The 23,897-nt window shown below is 36.6% G+C and overlaps 11 protein-coding genes across 11 annotated transcripts; 4 read left to right on the top strand and 7 right to left on the bottom strand.

The window, feature by feature from the left end:
• Positions 1-1,058: 1,058 nt before the first annotated feature.
• On the bottom strand, positions 1,059-2,594 carry C9374_000538 (uncharacterized protein; the record flags this gene model as incomplete). The annotated part of the gene is made up of 1 exon (XM_044695123.1): positions 1,059-2,594. The coding sequence occupies one exon, from the start codon at positions 2,592-2,594 to the stop codon at positions 1,059-1,061; it is 1,536 nt and encodes a 511-aa protein (XP_044552366.1).
• A 145-nt stretch (positions 2,595-2,739) lies between these two features.
• C9374_000537 (uncharacterized protein) lies at positions 2,740-3,519 on the bottom strand (the record flags this gene model as incomplete). The annotated part of the gene is made up of 1 exon (XM_044695112.1): positions 2,740-3,519. The coding sequence occupies one exon, from the start codon at positions 3,517-3,519 to the stop codon at positions 2,740-2,742; it is 780 nt and encodes a 259-aa protein (XP_044552365.1).
• Positions 3,520-3,805: 286 nt separating this feature from the next.
• On the bottom strand, positions 3,806-4,489 carry C9374_000536 (uncharacterized protein; the record flags this gene model as incomplete). Its single annotated transcript, XM_044695101.1, has 2 exons — positions 3,806-4,324; positions 4,439-4,489. The coding sequence occupies 2 exons, from the start codon at positions 4,487-4,489 to the stop codon at positions 3,806-3,808; spliced, it is 570 nt and encodes a 189-aa protein (XP_044552364.1).
• A 110-nt stretch (positions 4,490-4,599) lies between these two features.
• On the bottom strand, positions 4,600-6,394 carry C9374_000535 (uncharacterized protein; the record flags this gene model as incomplete). The annotated part of the gene is made up of 3 exons (XM_044695090.1): positions 4,600-5,401; positions 5,472-5,812; positions 5,867-6,394. The coding sequence occupies 3 exons, from the start codon at positions 6,392-6,394 to the stop codon at positions 4,600-4,602; spliced, it is 1,671 nt and encodes a 556-aa protein (XP_044552363.1).
• A 277-nt stretch (positions 6,395-6,671) lies between these two features.
• Positions 6,672-7,208, top strand: C9374_000534 (uncharacterized protein; the record flags this gene model as incomplete). The annotated part of the gene is made up of 1 exon (XM_044695079.1): positions 6,672-7,208. The coding sequence occupies one exon, from the start codon at positions 6,672-6,674 to the stop codon at positions 7,206-7,208; it is 537 nt and encodes a 178-aa protein (XP_044552362.1).
• A 7-nt stretch (positions 7,209-7,215) lies between these two features.
• On the bottom strand, positions 7,216-12,434 carry C9374_000533 (uncharacterized protein; the record flags this gene model as incomplete). The annotated part of the gene is made up of 2 exons (XM_044695068.1): positions 7,216-9,614; positions 9,686-12,434. 2 exons carry the CDS (start codon positions 12,432-12,434, stop codon positions 7,216-7,218), a joined length of 5,148 nt encoding a protein of 1,715 aa, XP_044552361.1.
• A 440-nt stretch (positions 12,435-12,874) lies between these two features.
• Positions 12,875-13,795, top strand: C9374_000532 (uncharacterized protein; the record flags this gene model as incomplete). The annotated part of the gene is made up of 1 exon (XM_044695057.1): positions 12,875-13,795. The coding sequence occupies one exon, from the start codon at positions 12,875-12,877 to the stop codon at positions 13,793-13,795; it is 921 nt and encodes a 306-aa protein (XP_044552360.1).
• A 175-nt stretch (positions 13,796-13,970) lies between these two features.
• C9374_000531 (uncharacterized protein) lies at positions 13,971-14,342 on the top strand (the record flags this gene model as incomplete). The annotated part of the gene is made up of 1 exon (XM_044695046.1): positions 13,971-14,342. One exon carries the CDS (start codon positions 13,971-13,973, stop codon positions 14,340-14,342), a length of 372 nt encoding a protein of 123 aa, XP_044552359.1.
• Positions 14,343-14,594: 252 nt separating this feature from the next.
• On the top strand, positions 14,595-16,715 carry C9374_000530 (uncharacterized protein; the record flags this gene model as incomplete). The annotated part of the gene is made up of 1 exon (XM_044695035.1): positions 14,595-16,715. One exon carries the CDS (start codon positions 14,595-14,597, stop codon positions 16,713-16,715), a length of 2,121 nt encoding a protein of 706 aa, XP_044552358.1.
• A 60-nt stretch (positions 16,716-16,775) lies between these two features.
• On the bottom strand, positions 16,776-18,479 carry C9374_000529 (uncharacterized protein; the record flags this gene model as incomplete). Its single annotated transcript, XM_044695023.1, has 1 exon — positions 16,776-18,479. One exon carries the CDS (start codon positions 18,477-18,479, stop codon positions 16,776-16,778), a length of 1,704 nt encoding a protein of 567 aa, XP_044552357.1.
• A 1,016-nt stretch (positions 18,480-19,495) lies between these two features.
• On the bottom strand, positions 19,496-23,883 carry C9374_000528 (uncharacterized protein; the record flags this gene model as incomplete). Its single annotated transcript, XM_044695012.1, has 7 exons — positions 19,496-19,918; positions 20,045-20,175; positions 20,275-20,364; positions 20,437-20,458; positions 20,523-20,851; positions 21,011-21,047; positions 21,094-23,883. The coding sequence occupies 7 exons, from the start codon at positions 23,881-23,883 to the stop codon at positions 19,496-19,498; spliced, it is 3,822 nt and encodes a 1,273-aa protein (XP_044552356.1).
• Positions 23,884-23,897: the final 14 nt, after the last annotated feature.

Here is a 23,897-nt window from a genome sequence, read left to right as displayed (position 1 = left end):
ACAAGACACAAATTATTTACATTCATCGCGCCTTAGTTTTGAATACAACCAAGAATACAACTCCCTCGCGTTGATAAAAACTTGGAAAATCAATTTCTAATTGAGTAAAATAGATGAAGACAAAGTCAAAAGACTCTCGTGATTGAAATAAGCGTGGTGGAGGTTGGTTGTATGTTGTAAATGATGATTAATTGTTAAAAATTGCTTTTCAAACATATTTTTCAAAACCCACAATTTTGATGATTTTGTTAAATTATAATCATTGCAACCCTTTCCTCATTTCTGCACTGTCAATACCTTCTCGCTGACCCACTGTGTCCAGCGGTATGGAGAACTCTCGTGAGGGAGAAACAGGGTTGTCGTCCATGTTCATACATGGAGAATGCTCCGCTTGAAGGTTGTTCATTGATAATCATACCCACCGCTTGTTCTCGCACCAAAGCAGCTTCAACGAGATGGCATCAAGGAGAAGGTTATTTTTGCTGATTTTGATGGCAGGACCTGTTTTTCGGTTACTGGACTGGTATAGGTTTAGGTTATGGAATGCTTTAAAGTGTTGATGAATAACCGTGTTGTTTTCGTTTATTATCGGTTCAACAATCGTTTTAATACGCAATGATTATTATTCAAAATAGAAACAACCATGATGATGAATGGACTTGAATATCCGAGTGGTGGCCAAGTGTTGAGCGCATTTCGCATGATTGTTCCCCAACTCAATATTTAGCAAGAATTCGAACACTCAAAAAAATATCCTTAATAATAATAAATATTTGTGCAATAAAGTACATAAACAAAAGCACTCAAATGATGCATCAAGAAACGTTGAAGGATACTACAGCAATAAAGTACATAAACAAAAGCACTCAAATGATGCATCAAGAAACGTTGACCCTCGCCAACTCGCCAACAAACTCGCTGGAGTATTTTGGCTCGGGTTAAACCACTGTGTGTCACTCTTAATTTCGTAAAGAGATATTGTGGAAGGCTCAATTTTATTGTAATCGCAAGGTCGAGCTGTAATAACGAACAAACCTAATTTAATCAAGTTAGTTCTATTAATCAAAGAAACTGTCAGCACTGTTTTGAGCTTGTTGTACATTGGAGGACGTGTTTGAGGTATTTGAATATTCAACAGGGAAGTCTTCCTCTTCATTATCGAGCGAGAATTGTTGTTGTTGTTGTGTGGTTGCACTCGACGAGTTTGGTTGCGCAGAGTTATCACTGCTCCATAAAGAATCATCTTCATCGACGGATGTAATTTTCTTTTCTGTTTTTGTTGGAAGAGGAGGAAGCTTGGCTCTATTCATCTCACCACTTGTTGATGGGCTTGAAGAAGCAGAGGTGTTTGGTGATGCACCTTTTTGCGTCATTCCCTTAAAGAATGATGTCATGGCTGTCCAATTCTTAGACACGACCTCTGATGCTTTTGTTGAAAATTGTTGCAAATTTTCTTCAATTTTCATTTCCTTAATCTTTGTTGAGAATTGAGTCTTTTGGTCTTGCTGTTTGATTTTTTCATTCAAATCCTTGCCAATTTCCTTCACTTTATCTTTCAAAGAAGACAAGTATTGTTGTGTCTGGCCTCCAATCTGTTCTGCTTTTTGTGAAACTGTTTGCAGATTAAAAGATTCTCGAATGGGTACAAATTTCAACTTGACACTCTCAACATTTTCATTCATGTGTTTGGCAAACTTGATCCATTGCTCCTTGCTATGATTCAAAGATTGTTGAACTTTCTTTGAGATGTCATTCTCTTGATCTAATTGTTGAGCCTTAGTCTTCAACTGTTCAAATAAATTCTTTGATTGAATATATCCTTCTTGGAATAATCCTTGAATTGCTGATTGAGAAGATGGTGTTTCTCTTTCTCTATCTATGGAAACTCTGCTTGGGGTGGCCGTTGGTATTGTAGAATTTTGAACAAGAGATTGAGCCTTCTTTCTCGGAATTCCAAGTAAATCACACAAATTAAATATGTACAAGGTGGTCTGTTCGTTCAATTTCATTTCGTTCAATAACAAACTTGTGCTGAAACTTTCGCTATTCTCCAAACAAACAACAGCACCATTCAAATCATCCACAATAATAATCTTCTCTACACTTCCACAAAATGAAAAGAAATTGGATATCTCCTGAACAGATAGTTCTTGTACAGGAGTGTTGATGCTCACGAAAACGGAACGATGAATTTGATCGAGAGTGAGAGCATTGATTCCGTATTGATGAACAATATCTTCGGGGATGAGTGTTGGCACATATGAATGGACTCTTCTCTGGCCGTTATTGTTTTGAAATGATGAGTTACCAAATGCGGGAGTTGATTGACCAGAATGACTTCCCATGCCACTATTATTGCTCGTTGTATCAACGGAATAATACACTTGTTGTTGTTGTTGTGGTTGCACGGAATCATATCCTTCATCACTACCAGCAATTAATTGATGGGAATGTGTTGTTTGTGAAGAATTATCCTCATGTTCTTGCTGTTGAACAACATTGGGATACACAACAGTTTGGGACACGTGGTTTGTCTCCTCCTCAAACCCTTGCTCAAAGTTCGCTTCAAAGTCTGTTGTGTTGTTGTTGGACATTTTTTATTGGTAATCTCTCATCACACACCTTCTAATTTGGCCGTCTCTCCTTAAATGAAATCCAGTTACTTGTTTCAAGCGCGAGAGTGCACGGAAGGAACTGTAATTCAACAGAATGTGATTTAGAAAATAAAAGGAATGGACCTTACATAGCCGTTCCTCTTTCCAAGTTACCTCTGATGTCTTCTGTGTATTTGTCATACGCTTTGCTGAGAGACTTGGTAAATCGTTTGTTGGTGTCATTGACATAGAGTACAGTTTCGTCGTCATTTTGCTTTCGTTCTCTGCTGTAATTAGCTTTGCTTTTTTCAATTTTTTGTTTCAATTCATTAGCCATAATCTCCTTATTTTCGTCCGAAATATCTTTCCCCAACGATGAGCCGTAGGCAAGTAAATTTGTTTCGGAATCTCTTTCTGCTGATTTATATTCTTCAATAGCCTGTTGGGAAATAGTTTCCTTGATTCTCTTTTTATGAAGTTTGTACAATGAATCGCTATTTAAAGCCTCCCATCCCTCTGGCTTTTTCTTTTGTGATCTCTTTCGTTTCTTTTCAAAATATTCGGATTCTTCTAGTGTGACATTTGGAATTTCCATTGCTTTTTCAATTACATTTTTATGATTGAAAAATGGTTTTGGTTTATATTCTAATTGTTCGTATTCTTCTATAGCTTGTTCTGTATTGTCATGCTTGGCTTGATTTAGTCTGAGTTGTAAATTAAATAATCTCTGGGAGTAGGAGGCTAATTTGTTTGACAAGTCCGATTTACCAACTTGATCATCGGAGTGTGTTGTTTTTTCATCTAGCTTTGATGATGTATCATTCACGTTTTCTGATGATGCTGATTTTTCCTCCTCATGATTTTGCTGTTCTTTATCAAGGCGTTTCTTGGTTGAAGATGAAGTGGTTTTTTTGTTTCTTGGCATTTTTTTATCGTTAGTCCCTTTTCTTTCTGAAACTCAAATGCCACAAACAATATTACTTAGACGAAAAACTAGACTAAGACCCCCTTCGGCCCCTTGTTAGAATCCCAATTGGATTCGGTGTACATGATTCTTTCATAAATTGTTTTATCATTCGTCGACGTTTTTGAAAGGAACTGTTTGCTTTCTGTTTTACCCATTCTCAAAGCAATTCATTTAAAACAGAATACTGTTCAAAGAGAATAATAAATAATATTTTATCAAATCTCTAATGCACACAATACAACGACTAGAGGGTCAAACCATTCAAACGATTTTCAAGCACAATTTGCTGTTGAACACGAGCTCTGGAACCCTCACCATATTCTCTAGCAACTGTTCTAAATGTGTCTAACTCATTCTTAAGCATCAATGCTTGATGACTCTTCTTGGCAACATTCAACGAGTTGAGTGCCATCTCCGCTTTCTTAATGAGATCTTTCATGTATTCATTCTTATATTTTTCAGAGTGAGATTCAGATTCCACAATTTCGTCAATCTTCTTTTCCGATTCTGTCTTATTTAATTCTCTAAGTTGAGGGAATGTCAATCCTGGCCACTTTGGCTTTTCAACAAATTTCAAATCTCCTTGAATGAATTCTGGCTCAGCATGTTCCAATGAGCTATGGAGGGCTTTTCTTTCTTGAGGAGAAGGTACTATTTTACAATCGCCATAAAGTTCTTGAACAAAAACTTTGACATCATCCAATGTTGGAGTTGTTCCCAACAACAATACAAGAGGGCCTGCATTCTTTGGTCCGATATCAATCTAAAAAGAAATTAATATAATTTAAATATATTCATTCCGAAAATTGTATTTCCATCATTAGATCATCATGAGGATGTTATGATCAAGCGACAGTGGTAACATTAAAACACATACATCGTATCCTTGATAAGAAAAAATAGTATGAGGAGTTGGCGTTGCTGGCATTTTTTTTTGAAATTGGAAATGGTTTTATTTTTAGCTACCTTAATAATATTCAGAATATTCTTTCATACTATTGAGGATTAATGACATTAACGAGGCCAAGCACATTTCGATCAATCGAAAGAAAGTAAACCTCTTTCTGCCAAATAACCCAAACAATTACCTGTACCACAAAGGTTGGTGAAAGTAGCTACATCCTCTGTACAGAGCTTGAATAAAAAGTGACAAATCAAGCTCTTGAAATTATAATTGTAATCACTCATTCGACCAATGAACAAACATTTGAGAGGTTTTGTGTCAAGATCTTGAGCATCGAGTGGATCTTTGTAAGGTTCTTGTTGCTGCGATGAAGATGGTTCATGTTCTTCATTGTTCTCGTCGTTTTCATCGTCGTCATCATCTTGGTTCATGGGTTTCGTTGGTTTGATGGATTTGGCGACTCTGAATGAAATGTATTCTTGAACTTGTTGTGGAATCAATGGTGTGAAATTTGGGAATGGCCAATTAGAATTCTCAAATATCCAATCGCAAAGAAGAGCTTTACACTCATTTCCTAATGTTGGTGTCTCATCATCTGATAGAGTAAGAGAGCTGGCCAAGACACCAACAATTGGAGTTAAATAATCGGTATACACATCTTCGTTGGTATTATAATAAACATAATCGCTCACAAGAGTGAATAGAATCATGACGTTAGGCACTCTTTTCGTATTCTCAATGGATAATAATTTTTTCTTGAATAATGGTGGAAGTTGTGTGAAAACTTGAACTGTATGTTTGATAAGCGTCAACAATTGCTCCTTAAATTCTTTCAAGTAATAGAAAGTGTTATCATCAACATGATCTTTTCTGAGAGTCATATGAACGGTGATACTTGTATAAAACTTCATAATGAGAGAAACCATGTCCATCGTTCTGTGTGTGTAAAGTACAATAAAGTTATTGTTACCTCTCAATTTAACATCTTGTTTTCAAAACAACTTACGTTGAATAAAATTCATCTGACATTGATTCCACATGAATACACAAGTTGTACAATGATTTGAAAATATCTTCAATACAAGAGAGTAGAAATGGTACAAAGGAAATGCTGTTAGAAATGGTCACATTGGACAAGAATGTTAAATCATTAACATCATCTAAATAGATTTGGCCAAACTTGTTGAGAGTGTGTTGTATCCAATCTTCAAAATAATACATTGCACTGTTCAACATGGTAACAACTACAGACAGCTTTCTCTCAGCAAACTTTTCAGCATTTTCTCTGTCAAATGTCATGTAGAACAAAAGTCTTCCAAACATGAAATGTTCTTCATAATTCAGTCTCTTAATAGTTTTGGTAATTATCAACGTTTAAACAACCATCTTGCATTTACTTACCCGTTCTTTAGAGAAGGTCTTGTTCACAGCTCCATCCAGACAATTCATAAAAGTTTCATTTTCAAGTAAACATGTTCTCAAAAATGATGAATGATGAACTAAATTAAGCAAGCATTTCATACAAGATAGTTGTATCTCTCTTGTAGAATCATTGTTATTCATCAAGGACGTAAATAATTTTGTAATAAACTCCAATACATCATACTTCAATACTGGTTCACATCCAGTCACTTCTCTCAACAGTAATCTCAACACAGACAAATTTCTTTCTAGATTATTGGGTGGGCTGTCACTAATCATAAACTTTTTAAATAATTCCATAAATTCTGATTTGATGTGTGCATCAGGAAAGCAATCGGGAATAAATCTTGTGCAACTTGAATATTCTCGTAGAAATTGTTCAACAACAGAATTCCAATTGATGGTGGTAGAAAATTGTTCATTCGGAGAAGAGTGCTCTTGATGGGTGCTGGATGATTGCAACAAGATTTGAATACATTCATGAAGAGGGCCTTCACGTTTTATCATTTTTTTGAAATAATCCAATCCATCACGTGATTAAAGTGGAATGCTGGCACATCTTGAAAACTCATATCTTGTATTTATATGATGAATTGATTTTAAGTACCACTAAAGAACAGCTTTGAATATATATTTTGGAAGAATGTATTTCCCTCCAATTGTAGTTAAAACCATGAGATCGTTTTGCAAAAAGCCTTACCTGGAATGAAAGGCTTTCATGAATTCACAGAGAGTGATGAGGCTTGCTCTTGAATTGAGAAACAACACACAAAAAAAACAAAACATGCCAGCCACACTCACCTCCCAGACATCATCGACGAGCAACGTCACTTCTCACTCCTTCTCTCAAACACAACAAACACCACTTTTCATATTTGACAGCATCAAACGGAATGATTTTGAACAAGTGAAACTCTTTATACAGCAAAATCCAAGCCTTCTGACGTGTGTGGATGATCCCGATCAACTCAATACTCCATTACATGTTTCTTGTCAGTGCAACCATGAAAAAATTGCATTGTTTTTGCTCGATAGAATCCAATCCATGATGCCAACATTGGGTTATTTATTAACACAAGAGAATGGATCAAAACAATCAGCAATCATACTGGCAAGCCCTCGTCTGAGGGGTATGATGAAGGCTAGCATGGAAATATTCAAGATGAAGAAATTATTACTTGAAAAGTATAAATCCAAGTCTTGCTCCATGTCACAAAACAATAACAGCAATGACCTCACCTGCTCTTTAACAGCGTCCTCTACAGACAGCATTGAGAATGTCAGAAAGGAAGCACAAAAATTATATGAAATGATGCAATAAATATTTATTAATCAAATGGAAATGTGTTGGATAGAGCAATAGTCTGGAGAAGGTCAATCCTGTTGGGAAGGTAGATATCAGTATTGATACTATGAACAGCCTCCAAACATTCAAACCTTTGTTGGTTTGGATGTTCAATAGTAATGGTGCGAGCTTCTCTTAATTTTTCATCTGTTTCAAAGACGGCCATAAACGATTTCGTCTTTACAATAAAGTTGGTAATGCATACAGTCATGTCAGAAATCGCTACACGGTGCTCCAGTTGTTCTGAATATTGTGAGCTTAATATTGCTACTTGTTCCAAGAAGTTGACAGCATCAGAATCGAGTGTTGAAATATGATCATAGTTGTCTACAACACTAAAAAGAGAAGTGTTCCCATGTACATGTTTTTCTAATTCCTCAAATCTTTTTCTAATGCTCACATAATTAAGTAGAATACTGCCTCCTTGGCCCCATGTTGGAATTTCTTGCACTTTGGGCTGTAGCTTTCCCAAATACAACAACAGCTCGTCATATCTGTTGCAAAGAATCAAGGAAGGGAAAATATGGTCTAAGAGAATCTTGTGAGCTTTAGCAAAATGATTTGATCTACAAAGCTTTTCAAATAATAGAGGATATGAATTTCCATATTCTGCGAATAACGCAGCTGCTTCCTCAATCCAAATTTCAGGTAATCCAAGTGTAAGTTTCATAAAGTCAATATTGTTTGGACGATCGAGAAGGGATGGATAATTTCTGAACAATAGTTCTCTAACAGCTCTATCTCTTGAATGAAGTAGCTTATTCTTTTTGATTCTAGAGACTGTATTGTTTTCTCTATCTAAACTTTGGGATGATAGCAAATCTGTTGATAATGCACTAGTGGTCTCATTGTGACAAAGGATGACAATAGCATGATGCCAGTAACCAGCTTTCTCTAATTGTAGAGCGTAGTTCGTGTGAATTTTGTGCGCCATGTTGCTAGATTGACCAATTAATGGAACCCATCGTAGAATATTGTACATGTGCCATGAGAGTTGACAATCCATGATGTCATTGCAATATGTATAGGGCTTTAAATATTTGCTAATCTCAAGAGGTACTTGTCTCTTAGATTCACAATATATCTTGATTAAATTAAATCTAACGTCGTGATGAATGGAAGAGGAATGGTACTTGGTTAATAGCAACGGCCTTGTGGATCTTGCTGTTTCGAAATAGGAGGTATAGCTTTGTAACACGTCACAAATGCTTTGATCAGGAGAGCATTTAAACCACAAGTGCAAACCTAAGCATTGAAGCCACTGAAGTGAAGTGTCCGTAACATGACCGGCTAACAGCTCATAAATCTTCTTTCTTTCAACATCAATATTAGCTTTTGTTTGGTTCCATAAGGTAATTTGCTTTTCAATATCTTTTTGAATCATAGGATTGGAGAAACACTGTGAAATAATTGCAGAAAGTCTCAAATCCTTATTTTCTAAAGCCACCTTAGCAGCCTCTGGAATTCTGCCACAGGTCAAATATAAATATATTTTTCTTAGAGGAGAGGGATTTTCGTTTCTAATAATGTCTTCTATAGGCATTTGATCACGTATCCAGGCGCTTAAATTTCGTTTTCTAGCAATATCATCTGCATATTCATTATTATCACCCATGTTAATTTGACTGAACAGAATATGGATCAATCTCCAAACACTTAACTCAAACGACCCTCTAGAACGAGTAATGTCCTTCACTTGTGGGGAAATATTTAAAGAGTCGATATGATTTACCATAGCTTCAATTCTACGTATATAATTTTCCATAACTGTGGAGTATTCTCCTTTAAGCCGAATAGAAATATCCTCTCTATAGCAATTCTCAATGACAAGATCTAGATACGTTTCATACTTTAAACGATAGAATTCTTCTCTTTGATTTTCAGCCACATTGTAATCTTCTTTTACGATAGTATTTGAAATAGATAAATTGGATACATTAGATTTAGGATTAAAAACTGAGTGAGGGACAATAAATTGACCATTAGGCAGAAATCCGACTCTGAACGATCTTCTCAAAGCAGATAGCATGTCTTCTGGATCAGACTCCGATTCCTTATCTCCCTTTATGTTACTTGGAACCGGGATAACAGACTTTTTTTGCCTCGTTGGCTGAATGGATGGAATTTCTGTTGAAAATGTTAAGCTTTGAAATGGTTCTTGGGTTGAAGTACCAACAAATCTTGTTTTTTTGGACTTCCTAGTGTTTTCAATAGTGTAAATGTCAGTGTCTTCATTTTCATCCATAAGATTTGATTGCATAAGGTACATTCTACGAGGATCTAGATTTAACTGCCTTGGCAGAAAATTTTTATGGGTGGTAATGTCAATCATTTCGTCGTTTCGTAAAAAATCGGTGTAATTATCATCTTCAACTTCCTCATCTGGCAAATAATGAATAGTCATTGATCAGCAAAGTAGCTTTAATCTACCTCATTACAAGCTAATATCTTACCTTCCTCTGCAACAATTTTAGATATTCTTACCAAATCTTGTTTGGTATCATTATTCTCCTGCTCCTCTTCAATTTCTTCGATTTCCTCTTCCTCACCTAGTCCATATTTTGTGAAATGTTCTACAGAGAAAGTCCATTGGCCGCTGCTATAAGAGAGAAACTTGCTACCATTATTTTCACAAACTTTTCGTAGTCTTCTTTCAAATGACTTGTAATCATTATTCTTTGGATGTACATCAAAAAGTGTAATAATAGTGGGCTTATTTAGTTCGGTTCCAACTGGTGGTTTTTCACCTTCGGTATATACATGCTCACTGTAAACATCTACATGATTTTTCTCAATTTCAAAAATAATTTTGTCCAAGTCCAAATTTTTGGTGACATCAGTAAATCCCAAGAATTTGAGCTCGCCATAGCCTTTTCTTCCAACTACAAAATCTCTGATTCCTTGAAGCTCAGTCAGAGTCATTTTCTTCATATCTTCCATTGATGGAACAGTATAGAACCCTTCTTTGGTTAATGTTGGAAGATAATGCGGTTTTTCAATTTCATTTGTTTGTACTGGCTCAATATCAATGGATATCACTTTTCCTTTTTGTGGTTTTGGTTTTACAATATTTGCGTTAGCAAGGTTTTGTGTATCTTGTTGTATTTCAGAAGGAGCCTTTGAAACTCTTTGTTCTGGCTGGTTCTGGACTCTCTTACCTTCAAATACCTTTGGAGAGATTGTTAGACTTTTAACATTTTCCTTTGATGTAAAAGATGAGCTATCCAGTAAATCTTCAAATGGTTTGTTGGGTTCGCCTTCGGTAGATATCAGAGCCAGTCTATCTGCCATAGTGTTGATACCACTTTTCTTGAATGTTCTTGGTCTAATTTGAGCTGATGTTTTTTGAACAGATTTAGATATCACGCTTGTTTCTTCCTCGAATTCTTTTAATTCAGAGGCACCAGATTCCTTGAGGAATTGATATAGAGAATTGGGACCATAAGGATCGCTCAAAACAGTTGGAACCTCAACATTGATAGCTGGTCCAAAGTTTGCGCCTCCAGTCATGGTAGCTCCAAAGCTGCCTCCTGGTTGAGAGAAGTTAAATCCAGCAGACGTGGGTGCAGTGGTGCCTGCTCCAAAATTAAAACCTGTACCTCCTGCAGTGGTGCCTGCTCCAAAATTAAAACCTCCTGTTGAAGGAGCACCTCCAAGTGTAGATCCTCCAAACCCGCTTGTGGTTCCTGTTCCAAAGTTAAAACCACTGGTAGTGCCTGCAGGTTGCGAAGGTTGAGCTCCAAAATTGAATCCTGTTGAACCAGTACCGGCTGTAGCAGTACCACCAGGTGCTCCTCCAAAGTTAAATCCAGTTGAGGCAGGTGCAGTAGTACTCGTTGCACCAAAATTAAATCCTCCTGTTGTTCCAGTATTTGAGGTACCAAAACCTGTTGTTCCAGTACTTGCTCCCCCGCCGAAATTAAAGCCTCCTGTAGTACCAGTTGTCGATGTGCCAAATCCTGTACTTGGTTGAGTTGCTGTACCAAATCCTGTGCTTGTAGTTCCTCCAGTACCTGATCCAAAGTTAAAACCTCCTGTAGTACCAGTTGTGGCAGGCTTGTTAAATCCAAAATTAGTGGTTCCTGTGGTACCAAAAGTGTTAGTAGTTCCTCCGGTTGTACCAAATCCTGTTCCTGTGGTACCAAATGTTGTGCCTGTTTGACCCGTGTTCGAGGTTCCAAAACCAAAACCTGTAGTTGCGGGTCTATTAAATCCTGTGTTTGCAGAAAAAGCTGACGTAGGTTGAGAAGCAGTGTTTCCAAAAGAAAATGAAGAACTTGTACCGGTTGTTGGTTGACCAAATCCTGTGGACATTCCAGTGGTGGTAGTGGTAGGTTGGGAAAAAGGACTGCTTGTCAACTTTCCTTGTGACGCCAATGTGTAGTACCACCTCCATTCCTCAAATGATTTATCTTTGTAGGGCTCCATTTTAGTAAGAGAATAGTAAACCATTTTTCCGCTTGTTCCATTTTCTTCTACAGGCTTAAATGCTGGAAAAATTGAAGTATTTGTTTGTCCTTGTCCCATTCCACCACCGCTCATTCCTCCAAATCCCATAGAGCCCATACCACCAGTATTGGTTGAAGTTGTAGGGAATATAGACCCTCCTGCGGTTGTATTGCCTGGTTGCCCAAAAGTAAATCCACTGCCTGTTGTTGTTGTTGTTCCTCCTGTTGTTGCACCAAATCCTGTACCTGTAGAGGAGCCAAAAGTGCTTGGAAAGCCAGAGGTTGTTGGTTGTGTACCTCCAAAACCAAATCCTGTTGATGATGTAGTACCAGTTGTAGTTGCTCCGCTAGATCCAAACATATTTGAAGATGTTCCGAATGGTGTTGAACCAGTTGCTCCAAAAGTATTAGTTGAAGTGTTTGGTTGAGCATTTTGGCTTCCCATCAAGTTAAATCCTGTGTTGGTTGTAGAAGATCCAAATGTTGTTGTTGTGGGCTTAAATTGTGTGCCAAAGGTATTGCCTGTCCCAAATCCAAAACCAGTGGCTGGTTGTCCTCCTCCAGTAGTGTTTGATCCGAATGTGTTAGTTGGTTGCGAGCCACCAAATCCACCCCCACCGCTTTGGCCAAATGAGAACGTGTTTCCGGTGGTGTTAGTTGAAGGTTGAGAGCCACCAAATCCGCCAGCACCAAATCCTCCTGTTGTAGAGCCAAATCCTCCAGTGCTTGGCTGAGTGTTACCAAAATTAAACATGATAATTAAATTAGAAGAGTGATTGGAAATCGTGTGCAATAAATGATAACTAAATAATAATTAAAACCAAATGTAAAGTATTGTTCGGATGGATTGAGAGAGTTGCCGATGAAGAAGGCAATGATGATAGAATTTTTTTTGTTGTTGAATTTTTTTTTGAGTTTCAGCGTGGCCCTTTGAGCCTCCAAAGAATTCCTTCCAAAGGACAATGGAAGGAATTCTTTGCAAGATAGGTTCATTCAAGTCCATTCGATGAGATTTGTTGTTTCAATGGCACATTTGATGTTTTGTAGAGATTGGTACCCTAGACTCTATCGTTGGAACATTATTCATTTAAAAAATACATTTTCAGCCTTATTATATCTGGATCATGTTCTTTTTAAAAATATGCCTAGTTCATCTTGTAATTCTGTCCCTGGTATCACGTTGCTTAGGCCAAAATGATAACCCGACATTTAATCTTATATCACCTGGTATTTTTTGATGATGAAGATTTATCTAGCCAATGGGTGTATTACAAAATTGCAAACCCAAACCGAGATTTACGCAGCATTAGTGGAATTGTAGAAGCTTGTTCAGGAAGAGTGAATATATTCTTTAAAGAATGTGTCCAGCAGTGTGATGATAGCAACAAGTGGGCTCCCAACAACACCAATTTTGATAGGAAATTTGTTACGGAGCCAACATCTTATTATCAACACTCAGTAGGGATTTGTGAATCAGATCCAAACTCAAAATGCTCTGTGGCCACGATATATTATCTTGGTATCATACCAATTACAGAATCCTCATCGATCAGAATTTCAGTTCAAGGGTTTAACAATGAAGGAAAAGTGGATTTGATAACAACCGATAATAGAGATATTAGCTTTGACGTCTTGTCAAGACGAGGCACTTTTAGCACACCAACGTACTGTAGCTCCACGAATGAAGCAAGAGGTTGCTCTAATGAGCTTGTTCCAACGCCGTCGTACCTGTTTTGTGCCGTGTTGATAAAGAGCCCTCAAAAAATCAATGCTGCTTCAGTTTGTGGATGTAGATTGGGAGATAATCTCAGCATTACGCAATGTATATCGTCCAACATGACAGGCCTAACAGAGTGTACTCTTGACAAGGGAAGCTTTGAAAAATTAGAGAAAGAGGAGTACTTTTTGAATGTGGTTGTGGAAAGAGAAGACGTCCCACCACTCAGAGCGTTTGCCTTTAATCCAGCCGCATTTACTTACGATCCAACAAGCAACGTTGTTGGTGTGGTAGTTGGAGTTTTGTTTGTGTTCATTGCTGGTTCGATCGTAATGACGACCGTGGTGATGGCAGTGATCCTGTATCGGAAAAAGTACTCTTCCTATCAAGCCATCTAACGAAATTGGTGACGACTGGCGTGATCAAAAGAAAAAACCGTGGATTGTAAAACATTAAAAAAAATTCCACACACCCAAAAAACGATCGTTCATCTCGTGGAGTAGGCTTTTTTTCTAGAGTGATAAACAACACTGAAATTTACATAGTACCGAGCATATCATATACAAAGGAGAAATGAGCACTGCTAGCAACGTACAAAACAAGCAAGACGACAACAAGATCCAAGTCTCAGCCACTAAACAATCACTCTCTTTCTATGTTTATTTGGCAAAGAAATTCTTGAAGAACAACAATGAGATTGAGCTTAGTGGCTTGGGAGGAGCAATCAACACTGTTGTTTCATGTGCCGAGATCTTGAAGAATCAAAAGCTCGCTACTATTTCCAAGATTCAAACTTCTACTGTTCCTGTTTCCGGAAAGAACGACCAGTCTTTCCAAAAGGCTAAAATTCAAATCTACTTGAAGAAGACTGCTGAGTTTAATTCTATCATAGCCAAGCAAGAAGAGGAACAAGAAGAGAGAAAGAAGCAGAAGGAACAGAAGTAAGCTGATGACGTTGTTGTTTTTGATTCAGAATTCGTACTGATGAATAAAGATACGTTTATTTGATTAGGAATCACTATTTTAACGCGTTGATGAAGAAATCATTGTTCGGGTATGCTTGCCAAGAGATTGTAAACTAAACGACGGGATTGTTGCCAAAGAATTGAAAAAAATATTTTGAGGCTGCTTGTCGTTGTTGTTCTCTTTTCATTTCATCACGAATAATTACTATCAATTTCCATTGTCATCATCATCATGGTTGTTCGATATGCCACCAAGGCTTTGAACTCTTTGAAAAGTACACTCAAGTATCAGAGACTTGAAGACCTTCCACCATCCATCACGTATCCTCTCAAGCGTTCGCCCCAATTTGCTGCTTTTCTTCAAAAGAAGTTAGAGAATAAAGGAAGAATTGAAGAGGAGACTGAAACAAATCCAGAAGCTCGAGAGAGAAGGACCAACTATGAAAACCTGTTTTTAAAACCAGACTTTGGTTTGAAGGTAGATTTACCTCTCACTTCATCCACCGAAACAACATACTCATCGGAAAAACATGTTGGAACTCCTATGAAGAAAACAATGGAACAAGCGGTCGCAGATTTTGAAAAGTTTTTTGAAGGTTTTAAAGGAGAGTCATTTGCTGGATTTGACATGGAAACATATCAACGAATCCAATCTGACATACCAATGCATTCATTGGCAAATCTTTTGAAATCCCATAAAATTACTAGACACAAAACCGTGAGCACTGAAGAGCTAGCAGAACGAATTTTTGATAGTGAAGAAATGCGTGCCTATGTTACAAAAAGAAACGAATTCATTACTCAAAACAACATCCAAATTCCAAACGAAGAGTTCCTTTATGATATGCCAGTAGAGTTGGAAATAGAAAGTATTGTCAAACAAAATCATGAACCACTGCTGAAGTGGATGAACGACCAATGGCAAATATTTGTTAATTACTCCAAACAAATGCAAGCCTTCAACAAACCATACTATGAAACATACGTTAAACAAAACACAAAGTCTGAGAAAGAAGCAGCATTATTACTTGACACAATTTACAAGGTTGAGGAGATCAATTTTCTGCGTTCTAGCTTGTCCTTCACAACACAACCATGTTTTCAAATTAGATTGAAGGAAGTCAAACCAATTTTGGATAGAATTGCTTCTCTCACTCGGGATTTTGAATCCACAGTGCTTCAGATTACCAGATCTAAGTATCCACAACTTTCCAAGATGGTCGAAAAGCTTTCTCAAGTTTCAAAAATCAAAACGGATTTTTTGGCTTCCAATCCTGAGGCTCATCTTTATTGGTTGCAAGCATCTCCTATTAACAAAATTCATCAAAACTATCAAGAAGAAAACAACACACCCAAGTTTATGGGCGTAGTGTTAAACTCACTCAAGTCGTACAAGGGTCAATTAGAGCCACTTTTTTCTGTTGAGGAATACAATGAATTCAAAAAGGTTATCATTAACAACATTGATGCATTAGATAATGATACTTATGGATTTTTACAATCAACAGTCGAGAACTTTAAATCTGACGCAACCATGGATCTTAGACCATTGGACATTTCAAATAACGAAGATGCCTTGGTCATGAAAAAAATTAATACTAGAGTGAAGAAGGCTTTGAAGGAAGGAAAAACTCCATTTAAGGCCATCTTTAACGTTGATAATTATGTTGAGCTTTTCTCTCACCTTAGTAGAACAAGAAATTCTGCTGAAATCAAAGAGATGTTGCCAGCCTATCAATCAAAGTATATCGCAGACACAAAGCTACCAATACATCATCTCACTGTAAGAAAATCTTATGGATTTCTTCATTCTGGTATCAAGTATCCAGCTGATAAGGTTGTCAAGTTGACAGTGCGACTTGCTGACATTGACTTTAGTTCTGACATTGCAAGACAAAACTTTATCAAGCTTGTAAAGGGAGATATGAAGGCCAAGTACAAAAAGAGATTTAGTGAAATCAAACAATCCGTCACGTTGAGATGTAGTTTGTACGACACCAAAGAAGAGAATATCAACTACCTGCAAAATCTGTTGGTTGAGCTTATTAGAGCTGCAGAAAGCTTTGATACCCTTATTCCTGATGTCCCTTCCATCACAACCACTGAAACTAGAGAACAATTACAACAAAGATTCTTGGACGAAGATACTAAAGCAGAGGCTGCTCTTGAAGCTTGGGCAATGCATAGAAGGGCTGGTAAGGTTGCTGTCGGTGCTGACCTTACTTATGGAGAAGGCGTCAAGAAAGAAGAGACACGTGAAGAAGAAATTGTGGAAGATTATGGTTACAATACTTATAATGTGGAGGATTTACAGGACATCAATATCGATGAAGATTCTAATTTGAAGAAATAAATCTCAGGTTAAAAAGGTATCAATGAAGAGTTCCTGTTAACAACGATTCTGAACGCTTAATTACTGAATATTCTTTTTAGAAATGAGCTGCATGATTTCTCTTGTCATTATGGAGCATTCATGTCGTGGACAGGTGCTATCAAACACACAATACAACAGGCTATGATTTTTCTTGAATGCAAAAATAGCAAGTTGCTTGGTGATCACGTACGTTTCGTTGATGTCCAAATTAAATTCTTCACCTTGTTGTTGTGGGTGAAACACATCAAAAACGGTCATCATGGAATTAATGTAGAATTCCCTGAGTGAATGTTCTATTCTTTCATAGGTTAAGGGACTTGTATCGCTGTTAACAAAATTTTCATAGATAAAGTAAGGAGAAGATCCTGTTGAATTACTCATGAAAAGCAAGGCCTTAATTTTAGCCAACTTTTGAGCATCTGACGTGATTTCATTCTTTTCATCAAGCTCTTGTACGAATGAGAGAAAGGATCTTGTCAAGACGCCTGATAATCGAATTATTGATCTAGACCAATCCTCACTCTTGCTTTGAATAGCAGTTACAATATCATAACCCTTTAAATCTCCAGTTACTATTGCACAGTAGTGAATATTATCGATTAATTTGATGCATAAAAATCTTGTGTTGACATTTTCGCGTAACACGAGAGGAATGTCACGAATAGTAGCATCATTTTCTGAATGAGATAATGAATTCAAATAAATAGAAAGAGCTGTCAATTGTTGTTGGTTGAGATACTTGTGCCATTCAGCTCCACAAAAGAACAAACCAGCATTCACATAAATGGCAGAGCACAATAACGTATTCTTGAATTGAGTAAGGAGGTAATTCATGCATTTAACCAAGAGAATTTCTACCTCCTTGATATCAGGAAACTTTAAGGTTTTTCTGCCAGGGCGTAAACATAATTGTTCAAATGGTTGTTGTAGAAAGGAGCTCACCATTGATCTTGAATCTTCGTCAGTTTCATAGGTTTTCTTAAATGATGGAGTGTAAGGAGAGGATGATTGTAATAAATATGTAATGATGTCAGTCAACGAATTCAAAATAATTTTCACTTGAGGTATTTTCTTTGCCACTTTGTCTGATGGTTGCTTGTTTGTGATTGATGACAAAGTAGTCTTGCTAATAAATAAATAAATTACTGACTCTAACGCCTTCAAAAATGTTTCGTTGCAAAAGTGTTGGTAAATAGTATTTGTTCTATTTTTCTTCTTTTTCTTCGATTGTTTGAACTCATCTCTATTTTCTTCGCTATCCAAATGTTCATCATTATTTTCGTCGTCTTCGCTTTTTTGAACATCAGCAACCATTAACAACATGGCCATCGAGGGAGGAGTATGTTGAAGTGATCTCACTGTGCTATTGTTCACAGTTGCGTTCGGTTCTTCAATATCTAAAATTGGCAAAAAAGTAATACATGTATTTTCGCTTTCCATCACCATCACTTGATGAGTACATGATGAAAATGATCGAATAAAAGTAGTGTACAGTAAACTAGTATGAGAGGTGTCGGGAAGTAAAGATTGCATCATCGGAGCTGAGTGATCTCCTCCCAAAGACGAAGCCTTGTTGGATTGAAAGTCAGAAAAGAAGGATGAAAATGTCGGAAGAGAAGAAGTAAACATCATCATCATGGATGAATTTAATGTTGCAGAACTTGTAGCATCCTCAGCAGCCACACCTCTCTTCAGCAACTCGGTGCAGTTACAATCCATGACGCAAACCCATCGTCGAGCCATTTTTTTTGTGCTTCCTTTTTAGTATTGAGACAGGTTTTATAACAATTGATTCGAACCTTTCAGTTGGATTTCAGTGTTATTAAGAAACTAAATATTCCATCAAGTCGAAATTCTAAATTGAAATTACAATTATTGTTTCAATAATAACAAACCACATTGTATGAGTGATGGGAAGATTTAGAGATCAGGTCTATCCAAATCCAAATCCATTGAGCGGTGAACAAGCTAAAGTGATCTTCACTGCAACACACTTCTTCTTCTTCTTGCACTTTCGTGTAAAACTGGATGTGGAGAGACGTCGCTGCGATTGCTGTCTGTGGCTTGTTCAAGCGGCCTGCTCAAAGCATCCTTTTTTCGATATTTAGATGTTTTTGTTACAACGTCGTTTATTGGAGTGTTTGTAAGGCTTCCCAAATTTGTTCTCAGTTTCGAACCTTAATGGTTGGTCATGTGTCAACCATTTCAAAATAATTTGGACAAAAGGATGGACTTTTTCACGATTGATGTTCATTTCTGATGAGAATGTAAGAGTTAATTTCACAAATAATTCTTGTTGATCCATGTTCCAACATTTGTTCGAACTTTTGGTAATGATCTGAAACACTGTGGAACCAATGGTATAAATTTCTGACTGTAGCGAATGCTCCTTTTCATAGTTGTAAAATGAATGTCCATTGTGTTTGCTTTTGAAATTTCAATACATCTTTCAAAATCACGAGGGCCCTGACAAATCCGCAGCCAGAGCCCACGCGCGATTTTCAAAAAAATTGGCAGCAAACGTTATCATTGTTCATCATTTCAAGAAAGCTCTAAAATACGAGTAAGGCCCATAATGTTCGATGAGTGTTATGACATTTTCTAAATGACAAAAAGGACCAAGTGAATAATAAATCAACCTCTCTCAATTATTTTGTTGTTGTCTCCCAACCAAATCTGATTCCTAATGCTAAATCTACAGACAACAACTGATGAAAGTGATTCCACAAAACAAACTATGTTACCATTCCATCTTGATTTCATTGAATTCTTTCAAGAATAGATTCTAATTTTCTTCGAATCTCTGTAAATGAAGGTCTCTGAATTGGGTGTTCACTCCAACATGATTCAGCAAGTTGGAAATAATCGAGAATGGCTCTCGCATCATGACTAGGTGTGGAATTTCGAAATTCAGAACTGAATGACATGTACTCTCGTGTCCACACATTCACTTGTTCTTCCGTTCGGAATGGAATGATTGGTCGAGCTCCCTTAAGAACCATTTGAGGAACATTAAAAGGAGTGGCAATTAATGGAGTGGTGGTAGAATGTGAGCTTGCTGAACGTGTGGTGTCATGATCTGAAAGTGTTCCAATATTACTTTCAGGTTGTTGCTGATCAAAGAGAGGTTGTAATTTACAACTACCTGACACGAATGGTGTTTCTTCAAAGAAGACTTCATGCTATCAATAGAAAATCCGTTCCGTTAGAGAGTGTGTAAAATAGTGATGAAAGAAAACGAATAATCAAATCGTAGAGGTGTAAAGTCATTTGGAATTGATTTTTCACATGAACCATTCATTACTTACCATAATAATTCCAAAGCTATAGACATCCAATTTTGTGGCCAATACCACACGATCTTGTTTGGAATAATAGTGTGATTTTGGATCTTCCATTTGACCATTCAATTGTTCAGGGGCCATATAAAAGAGAGTTCCTTAATAATGATGAAATATTTTCAAGCACCATGGACATTGTTTCATAACAAAGAATATCACAAATTGTAATCCATAGGGTTCCATGAACAAGAACTTACCTAAATTTGTGGTGATTGCGCTTTGCATGGTAGTGACAGCCACCGTTCTAGAAATTCCAAAGTCACAAATTTTGCTTTCAAAATTATCATCTATTGAATAAAAATACCAATGAAACAACAATATAATTCTAATACAACTATAAATAATCACTTCTCACTTACCAAGTAAAATATTTCCAGGTTTCTATGAAGACAGTTGATATTGTTCAAAATTTTTTACAATATTGTAACTTGAATTTTATACTTACCAAATCTCGATGAATCACAGCTGGAGATAATCCATGAATATATTCAATACCTTTGGCTGCTCCAATTAATATGGAAATCTTTTTTGAGAATGTAAGAGGTTCAACTCCTTGCTTGCTTTTAAAAAGAGCTTTGTCAAGGGATCCTCTTGGCAAATATTCAGTGATCATGTACTTGCTATCGGATGTAATACATATTCCATAGAATGTGACAATATTTGGATGCTTTAAAGAGCTTAATAGGGATACTTCTTTTTCAAATTCTTCATCCATTTCTTCAGCGTCATTTTTCAACAACTTGATGGCAACATCTACCTTATTCCATAACTTGCCTGAATGAGTTGTGAAAAGAGGTTTGTGAACGAGGTTGTGAAAAGAAGGTTGAATCGAAACGATCATTTGCATTGGTTTTTGAAAAATTGTGCATGAATTATATAGAGAGAGTGTTGTTTGCCATACATTCATAATGAACCAATGTACAGTGAACATACCTTGATAAATAATTCCAAACCCTCCAGTTGCAATTTTCTATGGAAAGTGTTGTTGATGGACATAGCCAAGAAGAATGACTTACCTTCAAAATTTCAATATTCTCAATAGGAATAATAAATGAAGGTTGTTTTTCAGGATAGAGACCATAAAGTAAAGGTCTCTCCATTGCATTAGATTCTAGTAATTCATTTTCACCGTCATGGCTTCTCGCATCTTGCAAACTAAAAACTATTCTCTTGTCAATAATTTTCTGTTCAATGTGCTTTTCAGCTAATTCTTTTTGCTTTAAAATTCGAATTCGTTGAACAATATAAGATGTACACATGATGAGAGCAATACCAATGAAAATTCCTCCCACAAGAAATAAAATTCCCAATGGAACAGCAATTCCAATGACAAGGTCTACATTAATCGAATGATCTTGTTCACAAACAAATACTCGCTGTCCATTAAATGCTTTCTCTGCATATTTGAAACCTTTTAGGCATGGAGTGATGGAGATAGTAATGGTTTCAAATAAATTGATATTCTCAGGATTAATTGTAATATTTTGTTTGGTATTGAAGGTAGTGTCTAATAATTTGAGAGAAATATAAAGAGTGTCATGATCATAGGAATGAAGTTCATAGGTCACTTGATCACTTGTGAAAATTCTTAACATTTGAGTTCCAATTGGAATTCTTCGAGAGAACATGTCCACAGGTGCTACTTTGATGGTAATATTTTGTCCAGGATACACTTGTCGTGGTTGGAAATCAATAATGGACAAACTTTTAGTTGTCGTGGCAATATCATCTCCAAACAGTTCTGCTCTATTATTCGAAAATGTTAAACTATTCTCATCAATGACACTTTTCGCATCTTTGACATTATTCAAATAGATGGCTCCTCCACTATTGAATGCCTTATTATTTCGAAAGGTACATTCAGAAATTTTACATGTAACATCAAAACCTAACGTTGGAAACGATTGATAATAGAGAGCACCACCTCGAGCAGCTTCATTATCTACAAAGGTTGCTCCTGTCAAGAAATTACATTTTGAATTCGCTAAATAGAGAGCTCCTCCACCACTGGGTAACATGTAATTGGTGAGAGATCCTTCTAAAAATGGATTGGTTAACACTCGATTTCTTTCGAAATATGAATGAGCAATACTAATGTCACTGCGAATGGCTCCAGAAATGGTCAATGCTCCTCCACTTAGTCGTGCAGTATTTCTTAAGAAAATATTATGTTCCAAATACAACGAGTTCGTTGGACCTTTCACATAGATGGCGCCTCCAAAATCATCACAATAATTTCCTTCATAGGTATTGAATGTAATATTGCATTGAGATCCAGAGAGAAAATACTGAGATTTGAAATAACCAATATAGGTTGATCCTCCACTTCGTTTTGATTTGCTATTTCTAAATGTGTTGTTGTGAATTAAAATATTTACATAGGAGTGGATAGTTAAATCAACTGCATGATATCCACTGTTGGACTCAAATTTTGAATTCTTGATGGAAAATGTGTCAATTTCATGAATTGTAATTAATCCTATCTCATAGGATAAATAAATATTGGTGACAGAGTTATTCATGACACTTAAATTTTCCAGTTCAAGTGTTTTAAGGCCATACCCTCCCAACCACACATGATTGAGATTCTCCACTTGGCAATCAGTGATTCGAGAGTATTGAATATCTTCTAAATTAAGGAGATAGTCATCCGAAAAAAAATTAGAATTAAATAAAGATTGTGTGATTAGTAAATTTTCAATCGACCTCAAATAAAAGTTAGCTCTTCTTGATTCATAAGACATTGCAATAAATTGAACTGTTTGTACATTATTGACATTGAACAGCCCGAGCTCAATAACTTTGAAATGTCTCACATCCAACAAGTTGGAGTCTGTAATACTGATCATTGAGTCTGGAGTAATCATGGTTTGATGTACGTTATAAATGTACACGGATCCTACAAACGAACTAAATATTGCACAATTTGATAAGAAAACTCCATTCAGTGTTAGGCTTGCTTGTTGTAAAATATCATTATTGAAAGTGGTATTACGACAGTACATATTCTTTGCTTCAGGTACGAGCTGTGAAATGGCAATCACCGAATGGTACAAATTGCAATTAGTAATTTTCACACTCAAAGGTCTGCAAGAAATTACAGGAATGTGCATGAAAAGAGAGTTGAAATCCAATAATAAAATGTCACTCCGATCGAGAGAGGAGATGTTGGTGCACCACACTTGATTCGCTCTTCCATTAAATATCATGGAATGGTCCACATTACTTTTCACAGGAGGAAGAAATTCGGCTAAACAGAAATTACCATCATTACTCCACATTTCAAATTGAGTGGTCACCAATGCTCTCCGAGAGTCAGCTGCTGTCAAACTTGGCAAAACTATTGTCTCTACATTGTTGTTTAATTTTTGTAAACCAATGGATAGTGAAGGACATGCATTCGTCGGAGAATCTCCACATGTACTCGTGTTTGTATTCAAACTGTTGGTATTGATGTGAATTTGAAAATTAAATTCCATAGAAGAAGAGGAGGACATGGTGTTTCCATGTGCAGACCTCTCGTTCATGGATGATGCATCGACATTTCGAAGAGGTCTCAACCATTCTTGTTGTTGAAATGGTATTGAAAGGTTTTTTATGAAATGATTAGGAGAGAGGATGAAATTATGAAAACGAGAATGAGGTACTTTGGTCGGTACCACTACACGATGAGGATTCATGGAAGATGTCTTCGAAAACGAGAAATGTTGTGATGTCGAGTGAATATTTTGATGATGACGACTCGGTGATGAAGTAGTGACGACTGGAATGGCCAATCCGTACATGATCATCAGCACGGTAAACATGGTGCGTAATGAAT

The sequence above is a fragment of the Naegleria lovaniensis genome (genome assembly GCF_003324165.1).
Source record: "Naegleria lovaniensis strain ATCC 30569 chromosome Unknown tig010, whole genome shotgun sequence".
Lineage (NCBI taxonomy): Eukaryota > Heterolobosea > Eutetramitea > Acrasida > Naegleriidae > Naegleria > Naegleria lovaniensis.
Note: the sequence above shows the minus strand (reverse complement) of the source record. Positions and strands in the feature narration are given on the sequence as shown.